The sequence below is a fragment of the Bactrocera neohumeralis genome, chromosome 6, assembly GCF_024586455.1.
Source record: "Bactrocera neohumeralis isolate Rockhampton chromosome 6, APGP_CSIRO_Bneo_wtdbg2-racon-allhic-juicebox.fasta_v2, whole genome shotgun sequence".
NCBI classification, from domain to species: domain Eukaryota; kingdom Metazoa; phylum Arthropoda; class Insecta; order Diptera; family Tephritidae; genus Bactrocera; species Bactrocera neohumeralis.
In genome coordinates, this window is record NC_065923.1 from 32,065,794 (window position 1) to 32,078,664 (window position 12,871).

General features: G+C 36.0%; 2 protein-coding genes across 2 annotated transcripts in view; one reads left to right on the forward strand and one right to left on the reverse strand.

The window, feature by feature from the left end:
• The window catches only part of LOC126761350 (transcription initiation factor TFIID subunit 4), a 239,487-nt gene that overhangs the window by 94,550 nt on the left and 132,066 nt on the right, over positions 1-12,871 (forward strand). The window lies entirely within an intron of this gene.
• On the reverse strand, positions 4,075-5,324 carry LOC126761361 (heat shock protein 27). Its single transcript, XM_050477459.1, has one exon. The coding sequence runs from the start codon at positions 4,988-4,990 to the stop codon at positions 4,526-4,528; it is 465 nt and encodes a 154-aa protein (XP_050333416.1). The 5' UTR covers positions 4,991-5,324; the 3' UTR covers positions 4,075-4,525.

Consider the following 12,871-nt stretch of genomic DNA (forward strand, 5'->3'; position numbering starts at 1 on the left):
ACCTAAATGTTGAAAATGATCGGTGCAACACATTCTTTTCTATATTTTTAAAATGGAAGCATTTTCGATGATGTTAATTCATTCTTCATCCAAAATATTTTTTTTAGATGTTTTATACTTTTATTTGTAACAACCTCTTACGGACGCCAACTTGCTTCGTTATTTCCGGTATTTTGGGATTAATTTTGAAAATCACTTTCGAAAGCTTGCTTCGGCTGACATGGAGTCCCGATAACTTTATCAAATCCATAAATTTATGTTTCATTCATTTTATTTATTTACTTTCATACCTAGAATACTAATATTGCCACAATGTTTGTAACACCCATCTTTTTGGTCGGTCTGTCCGTCTGTCCGTCTGTCAGTATATATGCCAACCAGTCCTTCAGTTTCTCAGATATCGATCTAAAAAATTTCCACACATCCTATTACTTTGAAAGAATTTTCTGCTCATTTGTCATCCGCCGATATCGGACCACTATAACATATGACTGATATAGAAAACTGAACGATGGAAATCAAGTGCTTGTGTGGAAACTTTTTCATTTATCGAGATATCTTATATGTACTATATGTATATAGATTAGGGTGCTTCAAATTTTTTTTTTTTCAACTCTTACTCCCTCAAAAGTTAGTGATTGACAAAAAAATTCTCCCTCAAGCCAGGCGCTATAGCTTAACTCTATGGGGTCGCTTTTTTCATTTTAGTTTTCTATACATTTAATATAGGAATTTTAGTTTTTCCGTACAAACTAAAATTTCACCAATTAATTTTCGTGTCTCAAAAATAACCATCACATATTCACAAAGTTGACTTTTCAAACTTTAAAAATTTCCGCGACAAAGTTTGATTATCTCAAATAAACGATTAAATACAGCGATTTGAAATTTAGAATTTTTACAATAAAAATGAAAAACTTTTCTGAAAATAATAATAAGGTAAGAGTTGAAAAAAAATCAAAAAATTTTTGTTTAAGCACCCTAATATAGATATTTGGCATGGACTGTTCCTGAGGCCTACATAGCTTTTATTTTAAACTAAAAACATTCAGTGGCGAAAAGTGGTTGAAGGTCCATTCCAAATCGAACCAAACTCTTAACCCACCCTGTATCTCACTAGACTCTAAAGCAACATAAATATTTGCATTGCCAACTTCCTACAATGGTTCAAGCAAGACCTCAGATTTACTTAAAAAGTAGTTCAATTTGCAACCAAAAACAAACTAAGTGAGAGCAAATTATTTTATAATATAAAATTTATATAATTTTCCTTGTACTAACTGTTGTACGACCTTATTAAGAACACTTTGTTTACTAACAAAGAGCAGCCGATTCCACCAGGTCTCATCTGCGAAAACAATCAATCGTGAAAGCTCGACCTTAAGCGGCGCAAATTATTTCTCATTCAAGCGTTAAGTGCCACAAATAAATAGTGTGTAAGTTGTATTTTTTACGCCTTTTGTTTTTGTTACAACACCTAAGTTCAACATAATCGCCAGCGTTTCCAATCACTTTGCTTGGTAAACATAATTCTTACGAGTATATTGTTGTTGTTATTGTTTAATTTAATTTCTAATACAATTTTATTTATTTTGTTATTGTTAGCAACATATTGCTGCGTGTATATGTGTGCGTGGGTTTGTTGTTGCGCGCGTTTCGTGCCAAATATGCACTTATTGCGCTGCTGGCGCGCCCACCTACGCGTATACGCGACTCAATTTAGAACCATTCAAGTTGAAAGCGCAATTTGCGAAATTTACGACATGAATGAAAACACTCTCGATCGCGTTCGTTTGAATGAAACTATTTAACTTAGTAGGCGCTATTATCTAAACATTTTCTACCGGAATATTTGTTGGTGTGCGTTCAGAGGTAAAATGGATTTTCAAGGCTTGCTTTTATTTCAATTTCGCATTTTCACACTTTTTTGTATTTACGCTATCTGATATGTTACCTTTTTAAGAAAAGTAGCTTATAGTCACACGATTTCTTTTTGTCTTACTAGGAAAAAATAAAATCTTAATTGCTTCCTGCTCTTAATATGCGCCATAAGTCCATTTTTGAATAGCTGCAAGTAAAGAAAGTCTGTCTCTAATATTCATACCTTTGATACATAAACTTTAGCCGATTTAGCTGGAAAAATGATAGCCACACCCATTCATCTATGCAAAAGTTTGTTTATCACCACAACTGTACTCTTTCATCTTCTGAATTTTGCTCTGTGGTTGGCCTACTGTTCCTCTGTTTGGATAGTTATAGGTTATCTACCAGTCATAGTGGCTATGTATGTGTTTGTCATTACAAAGTCTGGATTTTAGTCCTCTTAGGATCGCCGGTAAGGTTAATGTCAGATTCTATTCATTGGTTAAATGGCATGCAACTCTGCACAAAAAAGAGTAAGACTTTGTACATAACGCTCTTTAAAACTGGTTTTCACTAATCTTTTCAATATTCCAACGAAGATCTCTGACTATTAATCATCGATTATCAAGCACCAATTCCTTTATTTCATTGACTTTTTGATAAGCACTTGATGTTGATGGCTGTCTTGGATAAACAATTCTCACCGAAGACCTTTTCCAACATTCTTAATTTTCGACACCAAAAATTTCATTCCGCATACAAATTTAAATTTAAATTAAAAAGTCTTACTATTTTCTGCCCACAGTATTCACTTGAACTTGTTTTGTTGGACACGCATAAATTCTTAATTTCGTCTGACGAGAAAGTACGTTTTCTTCATTACTGTCCGCTTAATTTGAAGCAAGAGAATGTAATTCTAGATCAACGGTAATAAATCCAGATTGCGACAAATGCGGCAGAACAACAAATCAATTTCTTTGCAGACAACGGCATTAGTTAAAGATTTCAAGTTTCACTAGATCTGCATGCACTTGCTCTTTCCATCTGAGTTTGGATCGTCCTTTTTATCAGATCAGGGTCGTATCGAGTTGTGTATTTTACGAGCTGGAGTCTTCTTCCATTCTCGCAACATGGCCAAAGCGCTGAATTTTTATACGCCGCACCATGTTGACCATATATAGAAAAGGCAGATTAAAATCTCTGGTTTGGTATCTTTCATATTAAAATTTTAAAAGAGGCACGCCTAGCGTGAATAACAAAAACACCTTTGTATTTTACCTTTAAAAATAACATATAAAAATTTTAAAAGAATGTTTCCAATAGTTTTTCAGTTTAAGCTTCTAAAATATTACTTCTTAACTCAATCCTTTATCTTTAAATGCGTTTTTCTCGGAACTACATTTTTCAAATTTTCTTTGAGTAATTGCACAAATTTGTTCTGATATTCTATATATAGTTCTCCATACAATGAATTACCGATTTCTTGAGCTGATCAAAATTCAAACTTTTGCTGGTGTCCGTTCATCCGTCTGTCTGTATATACCTATACTAGACCCTCAGCTTTTAAGTTATCGTTTTGAAATTTTGCTTACATTCTTTTCTCTTCAAGAAATTGCTCTTGTGTAGAAACCGTCTATATCGGACCACCACCAACCCAAACAAACTGAACGATTGGAATCAAGTTATTGTATGGAATGCGTTTTGATTTGACGGGAGATCTTTTGAAATTCGGGTTGGGTTATTGCTCGAGGCAATGATGCAATTTCTGAGAAAGTTGTTCAGATCAAGTGACTATAGCATAAAGCTCCCATACGAACTGAACAATCAAACACAGTTCTTTTTTTTTTTGATTTCCTTCACGAAAATAGTCAGAAACATTAAAACAGTGGAGACCTCTTTTAGCAGTGTCGGAGATCGCGTTTAACTATCTGAAATTTTATTCGAAAATATGGATATAGTATTTTATTTAACCACTAAAATCTTCGCTTTTAAGTTTCACACTCCTTAGGAATGTCACTGTGCTCCACACAGATAAATTAACAACTGACGCTGAGAATATCGCTTGCTGGAACAAATATGAAAAGTCCTTAATAAAAGAATTAATGAAGCTCGAGTTACAATATTATATTTTACGATAATAAATATGCGTTCTTTTATTATTAAAGTGTTATTACCTCTTAAAGAACCTTCTTGAATAATAGTGCCTTTGGGTGTTTCAGAAACATTAATTTTATTTAACTACAATTACATTCATTATTATTTTGCATTTGTTAATTACAAAAATGTTGAGAAATGGCAAATAAATCGAGTGCTTTCGTGTTGTTGTATTACAACAAATACTTAAAGTAATAAAAGTGATTTTTAATCGCAAGAAAATAAAAAAGTAAAAGTCAACAAAGAACTCTTCGCAATTTAGTAGTGCGCCAGCTTATAACACATACACACATACGATTACTTTTACATACTTATGTATATATATGAATATATGCACATACAATAAGAAAGATTAACAACAGCTCTTGCTTTCAACGGCTTTTCTTCGCAATTTCCATGAACACAACCACAAAAATTGCAAGAAAAAAGAGCGAATTTTCGTTTGCTAGTGTTAATTACAACAACTGCGAGTTACAGAAACATCCTTTCGTCTTCACTTAGCTGCACATCAGTTCTTAATGCTCAGGTATGGCAGGCCCACCTGTCGCACGTAGACGCTGCGTTCGACTTGCGCTGGTGGTGGGCATTTAATGGTCAAAATGCCATCAGAGGATAGTTCCGAACGCACATCGTTCGGATAGAAGCCACGTGGCAGGACGAAACGTTTCACTATATGTCGTCCCACATAGTTGTCACCGTCTCGCCGCTTGTCGTGTTTCGCCTCCACCACAACGGTGTCGCCCACAGTCTTCACCTGAACTTCGTAAGGCTTGAAAGGATGCACATCGACATTCGCCTCAAAGCCATCCTTGCCCACAATCACACGACTCAGATCGGGTGAGGAGTTGAAGCGTGCCAAACGCTTCCAGTACGGCAAGTCCCAGTCGACGAGATCCAAATCACGCCAAAGGCGTCGCCGATAATCCCAATAATCCCAATCGTTGAGATTTGTAGACGACGGTACAACGGCCATAGCTTAGGCAGATGAAGCAGCAAACTCTTTTCCTTTTATTTCGCACTGAACGCAGCACAAGGATGTGTGTAAAGGATAACTGTATTTTTTATATGTCCTTCCTTTGACTTGGAATAAATCTTTTGCACTATTACTTGTCTACTTGTTGCTCTGAATGTTCTTTTTAAACTGTGCTTCTTGCTTTGAGTTTTTCTTTTGATTGTTAATTGAAATAAATTCCACACTTTTCACTGTCGATAATTTCACGCTCGATGGCGTTTGCTCACTCCGGCTCCCGGGGATACGGCTGACTACGTCCGAACACGATTTCCGCGCTGTGCAAATAAACTCAGCTTAGGTTGGGCGCAAGCTTTTATAGACATATCACCGTGCAATTATCTCTGTAATAGCTGAAGCTGTGCGGTCTTCGCTGTTTGTAAAGCTCTCAACATGTGTGTATGTGTGTGTAGTGTATAACTGGTGTTCGCTTTTTATTTCAATGCCAATTAAATGCGCGTAAATTAAGTTGCTCTGCCTTTGCTATGGCTATTTTAAAACAATATATTTTTATACAATTTTTGTTACTTTCGTTCGAGTCGTCGCATTTCGTACAGCCAGAGATGGTTGTCATGCTTATTATAAAATTAACAATAATGTTAGAAAAAGATTTAATTTTATTTGTATTATTGAATTATGATTATAAGCATTTATTTAGCGAGCCGCTTGTTTCAAGGCTGACGCCCTTAACTCAAATATGTCCTTTAGCCCAAGCTCTACACGGGTTGGCTACCGATTCTTACACAAGGGTTTCCCAAGTTTCCAAGAACAGAAATTGAGTATATCCATAATACACTACACAAATACTAAAGCTACCTTATAAGAACTAGATTTTGATCGGTCAGTTTGTATCGCAGCTATACACTGTAGTGATCCGATCTGAACAATTTCTTCGGAGATTACACCACTGTTACCAAACGAGAATGCAGGCCGAATTTCTTGAATATATCTCGCCAAATGTAAGAGTTTCCCATACAAACACTCTAATCCGATCGTCAATTTTGTAATTAGGAGTATATTCAATTAAATGCATTAAATAAATTTAATGGCAGTCCGGTGTCGGCAGTTCTGACAAATGAGCAATTTCTTCAGAAGAGAACGACATGTGCCAAATTTCAGATTAATATCTTCAAAACTAAAAACTTATTCGCTTATATACAGACAGACGAACAGAAAAACGAACATGGTTAAAACGACTCGTTATGCTGATAATTTATTTATATTTTGTATTGGGTCTCCGACATTTCCTTCTGGAAACGGATTTGAAAAACAACTTCAATTTAAAGGGTGATCCATTTCGAGGTTCCCTACTTTTTAAAGAAAAAAACACAGAGATTTCAAATTTAGTGGGGAATATTATCATTCAAAAGAACATTCTTTGGCATTTCTTTTTTGAAGGTTATCTCTTGCAAATGTTGGCCGCGACTACGACACAGATGATCCAACCGTTGAATCCAATTTTCGATGAATCGTTCAAGCATTTCGACTGCTAACTGACGAATGACATGCGTGATGTTTTGCTCCAAGGCCTGAATCGAAGCGCATAGACTTTAGGCTCCACATATTCTCACAAGAAGACGTCTAACAGTGTGATTTCGAAAGATTTTGGTGGCCAATCGACCGGCCCAAAACGTGAAATTAGCTGCTTACCGAAGTGTTCTTTAAATAAACCCTTTGATTGATGCCAAGTGTGGGAAGTACGGTCGTATAGTGGAAACCAGGTATCAAAAAGTCGGTTGTCATGGCGCGATAACGGTCGCCAATGACGATACGTTCTCAACGGCATTTTTTTTTTTTGAAAGAATATGAATCGATGATTCCATCGGCTTACACCCCACACCTAACCGTTGTTTTTTTTTGGATGAAATGGCAGCTCTTGAATCTCTACAGGTCGCTCTTCGTCCTAAGAGCGGGAATCTTGCTGTTTATATATTATATCCACTGACCCAGAAATGGGCCTCAGACAACAAAAATAACATGACAACTTGACACGACTCACCTCGTGCTGCTAAAAACAGACTATTGAAAAAAGTAGCTCTATTTGGATCACCCGTTATAAAGCGCATAGCCACAAGTCTATTGAGATGACTAAAGTCGACTCAAGCCAATTCGCCACGTACGTAGAATATATGGCAACCAAGATGCTTCATACTTAGTCTGCCAAAAGTTAGACAGTGAAATGTGTGAACCTCATCTTCCTCCTTTTCTTCCTTTTTAGTCTCACTACGTGAGTGCCAAAGGGACAGTGTTCAGTTAGGACCTTGCTCGTAGTTTCATGGACTTTTTGCATTTCATTCTGACCCCAAAGGCTTTCGCGAATCGACAAATATTGGTTGTTGACCAATGTTTATTGAGCTTGGCCAAGCACATAAATCAGCGCCCGAGTACACGAAGATAGGGTGCCAACTGCTCGTTTCCATCCTGATAGGATTTAGATGGGAAAGCCATTTCTTGAAAGCTCATCGGTTTTGCAGTTTCCGACAATTCTGCTGTGGCCGGGCACCCAGACAAGTTCAGGGTCAGTTTAAGAGCACATCGTTTTCCTGAATTTCGTCGTCACTGTAGCAGCTCAAATAATGCACGCCATTTTGGAAGATCTCAACAGGCAGTAACGCCAAAAACCATCGGGATACTTCTGGAATTTGTTTTGGTGACTAAGACGTAAGACGTATTAATCCCAAATCCCTACAAATAAAAAATTCGTGCGTGAGGCGTGTCATGTTTTTTGAACAATAAGATCAAATTTCTGTATAAATTTCTGATAATAGTATGGGAGTCCAATCTCCCTACACTTCCATTTCCCTAAATGGTTGTTCCCAGGAAAAGTCATCCAAAACACACGAAAACACACAGCAGTTGCCGAACGTTGGCGGAGGGAAAACTTTTTCAAGATTTAACGCCTTTAGACTATTTTTTGTGGGGCTACGTCAAGTCTAAAGTCTACAGAAATAAGCCAGCAACTATTCCAGCTTTGGAAGACAACATTTCCGAAGAAATTCGGGCTATTCCGGCCGAAATGCTCGAAAAAGTTGCCCAAAATTTTTCCGAACGTTGAAAGTCGAGATCAAATCCAAACGCTCTCGTTTAGTAAGTAAATAATTACTCTTTCACCAAGACAACGCTCGGCTTCGGCTTGTGATATGTACAGGTAATTTAAGGAATTATTAACCACATTTGCGAGAGATTATTTCATCTATTTCCAGAATCAAAATTGTGGTTCGCTGGGAAATGGCACCCAAATAAGGATTTTTGTTTTTTGGAATACTCAATGCTCCTACCTATAGAACTATTATTATTCTTCTTCACTGGCATTGACAACGCTTACGTGATTATAGTCTATAGAACTATTAGAAGGTCGAGATCTATATTAAATATCTTACGTTTTCCTGAAGCTATTTTCTCAAAACGTTACCACGGTTGAGTCTGATGGTCTGTAGTAATCTCAAGCCATGATAAATATATTATCTTCTGATAAAAATTGTATCCATCTTCGTCTTAAAAGACATAGCATAAAACTACAGAAAACAACATGTTTAGTGCGAATTAGGCATCATAAAACCCAAAATCGTATATTTAACAAAAACAAAACGTTACTGTTTGTTATGAAGCCGAGCGGAAACACGAATTTTAGGCAAATTAAAAGACAATACCAAAAGGGTAACTTTATGTAGCCATTGCCATTTTCGAAAGCAAAATGTAAAACGAACCAGAAAAGAAACCAGAATTCATATGTAGCTGTGGCTATACACACGAGTGTCATAAAAGCTCTCACGACCAGATTTATAAGCAATTTGCTCGTGTTACAAATATAGACAGCGCTTGTAAACATTTTCCTAAAAGCAAACATACATTCGCACATGCGCAAATAAATTTCAAAACAAACCTACTGCTCAATTTCCAAGCGAATTTATTTAATATGCATATAGAGCGGCAGTGAGATTGAATACTTGTAAGTGGTTTATTGTGATTTCTATTACCGGACTTGTTTATATTTATTTATTGTTAAATTCTAATTTACATTCTCATTTCGCCAAGCGATCGGTAGCGTTTGTCAATGGCCATTCATGGCAGCAGCACATTTATGGTTGTGACCCGCCCACGACAGAGTTGTGACGACACACTTGTCGATTGTGTGTTGTTGCCCCGCTCGGCATATTAGGGTTGGCACTGCCGTATAAGTTGCGCTGATTAAATATTTCTTTATTGTAATTACCTGCGATATTGCGCTTTAATCGCTTAGAAATTTTATAGCTTGAAATTACATCTGCCTTGAAATATTTCAAATTCGCTTGGAGATACGTAAGACGCATGTAATATAAGTAATTATTAACAATATCTGTTTTATATATATATTTTTTTAATATATGCATTATATAATAATATTAGTGTATTATATTCCTCGAGACCGAACCTCGAACACAATTGAAATTAAGAAACGAAAGAAAAAACGTTAACTTCGGCTGTACCTGCTGCAAAAACTTTAGGATCGTGGCTGCCGAGAGACAATGTAGCACTCTTAGTCAAAGGAAAGTTCTTGAATACCCTGTATGAGCTGACACAAGGGTTTATCAAGCTCGTAAAAAACGGAAATGGTCGAAATAAAATAGAGATAGTTTTATTTACTAGAATACATATATAAGATCCCGGAGGATCCATTGCCACGCTGATAATTGGCTGCAATCTACGGATGCATGGAAGTATTTAGGGTTCGTCCTAGATACATGTAGAAAGGTTCCATGAAAGCCTAATATCGAAGAGAGAACAAACAAAACATTGACTTTATACTACTGCAGAGGTGCCATTGGCGAAAGGTGGGGTCTCTCACCGAAAGTATTGCTTTTGCTCTACAATACTCTGGTCCAGTCCATAATAGGGTCTTTGTGTGATGAAGGGCCCTAAAAAAGACTTGCAACGAAGCGTGAAAGCGTTCAATGAGCGGCGCTTATCAGCATGTGTGCCATTAATGCGAATTTTGCATCTAGTGCCCATATGGTAGACATCGCTTGATATATGGTTGCGAAAGTTCCAATCAAATTAAAAATTCTAGATTTTTAAATAAACACATGTTTAAACCTTCGGAAATCCTTACACGCTTTGACTTTATAAAAGTTATGTTGGATCATGAGGTCGCCAAAGCAAACTCTGAGGACTTTTTCTCTGCCATCATGTCTGTAAGGGAGTTGTAATACGTAGAAGCCGTTGAAGGATATAGCAATGTGCTCTTTTACGGATAGCTTATAGCTTGTGGGAAGGTTGGTATAGTGGTACATTGCCAAATACTCTCTGACTTGCTATTGCAGTGTTTTTCTCATTAACCGTGCTGTTCAGTGATAGTTAAGGATGCCTTCCATAGAACCACTATCAGTATTATAGATACATTTTGATGCTCCCCTCCCCTTGAGTATACTAATAGCGGGCTTCGCAGAAACTTGGCCAGCAGTGTGCTAACACCGATTCATGCGCCGTCGCAAGATCTTTTTGACCCAAGGATGATGGCATGAGATCCGGAGAGCTTTTTCCGTACTACTAGCTAAAGCTACACCCTCCTAAGTTGTGGCATTTCTAATAGGTCATTGTACTTTCTGAGACATATTTTAAAGTTGAGAAGCTTACCCGACGCCAGCTGCAGAAGCTGTATGGAAGAAGACGAGGTGAAAAGTCAACCATTAGTGATTTCTCCCGTTTGTGACATCACTGCTTCGAAGTTTATACTTTCAGATATCCAATGAAATATTTTTTGTCGTAGACATAAGGAAGCACTTTTGTTGTATTTATAATATTTTTTTTCAGCTTTATTTACTTAAACATTTTGCTTTAAATGAAGTATCGCAACCAATTATCAGCTATAAAGAGCTTTGAATGTCATTCACTTATATTGACAATACTTGAGTTTATAGCCCACAAGTGGTCCTTCGGGAAATTATCCATTATTATAATATATTCAAGTTAAGTGAAAGCAGCTGCCGCTTGCTTTAACGATTGCAATCTACTCCCGAAAGACCTGAATTTACTATTTAATGGAGAACAATTTTATATATATGCATTACAATTAAATATGTATATACATATATATATACGTGATTATTTTCCTGCAGCGCATTTCAAATAAACTCAAATATGAAGAGTCCAAAAATGGTAAAAGAAATTGCATGTACACGTGTATAACTATTTATCTATGAGTTATATATATGTACATATATATGTTCATATGCAAATGTAGAATCTACTATTAACTAATTCATATTCAAATGCTCAATGAAAATTCCTTTGCGGCAACAAAAACAACACCCACAGTTAATTATAAATTGCAAAACAACGCCCAACCACACCGTGTGGCAACAGCACGCGCCAAACGAACAAGAGCCAATGTCAATGGAATGCTGGTGAAAATTTTATTATTTTTATTTTATATATTATATTCACAAAAGTTGAATTGGATTTGAATAACAGCAGAAAGTATTATGTTTACTATAGCTCGTACAATTAGTTCTGGTTAGAAAACTTGGCCTTTGTGAGCATCCGACTGACTTTACTCTATATGATTATTATTACTAAGTGTCTTTATACGGTGATATGGTCTCTTCAATGCCGGAATAATAGTTTCGCGGTTCACAAACTCCAAAACATTATAATTTTAAAAATTTGGATATTCAAAGATAACACTACTCAACAAATCCGAGGAAAAAATTTGCGACTGATGTGCCAAGAGATCTGTGCGGGTATTTGAAGAGTCCTTATTACGAAGTTGAGTTCAAAAATGTTCCATCACGTACAGCTATTTTTGTCACTTTAGTAAGTAGCAATGTTTTGACCCCTACACCCCTTGACTAAAACACAAAAAATTCTAAGTGTTCGGAAGTTTTACTATTATTTTCGGTTTTATCAACCCATAATCAGCAAGAAACAGTCTATATCATCTCACTCGCAAAATGACAGTAAACTAATGAACTTTAAGGCAAAAAGATTGTACTTTAGATATATAGTATATATAATGTATATAAATTATTTGCAGCTAAATTTTAATATGGTAAATTTCGTACTTTAGTTTTGTCCAACACTGTATGTTATTTGGAGCTGATTGATGATAACAATGATATATCAGTCGTTCGTCTTAGGATTCGCATCAAGTTGAATGATGAGAACAGATCAGCCGCTCCTAGATTATTCCAATAAAGAATTAATCAATTACTTTTTTGGTTTTCTCTGCCAACAATCAATGTAGGTATTTTAAACGACGCATATACATACGTCTTCAAAGAAACGATTTTTTTTACAGATTTGTTCAAACTGATACTTAGCCCACACACAAAAATTACAAGATCACAAAGCTAACAAAGATCCATTTGAAAGATAAAGATAAGATTTTGATTGGCTTTTTTCAGGCTAGTTGTTGTCATCAACCAACAAAACGAATTATGTAAGTAATTTAGAGTGATATAGCAGATTTATGGGAATAAAATTGTGAATTGGGATTGTTTTTTCAATACTTGTATAGAAAACTATTTATAAATTATTTAAAACACGTGCAAATCGACGTGACAGCTATAACCAGAGCTGCTACGATGGATTACGAACAGAACTGGCCTCTCCTTTATTTCCACTTTGACAAACAAAACAATCAGTTAGTTTTTTTACATCCCACGAAGAGTAAAGATAAGTAATCTTCTTATCTTTTCTTGCATAGGTACATACTACTGTCACAAGACAAGAAAATGATGAAACTATCGAGAGACATAGACATTTATTAACTTTGCCACTCCCTTTGCAGATGTTTACTACAAGTATAATAACTCAAAGAGGCAACAAGTGGAGTTTCCTTTCATTAAGTGGAAGCAAGAAAAATTC

What these genes read in the sequence shown, in the direction of transcription:
- LOC126761361 (XM_050477459.1), bottom strand. Translation starts at nt 4,990, where the DNA reads ATGGCCGTTGTACCGTCGTCTACAAATCTCAACGATTGGGATTATTGG.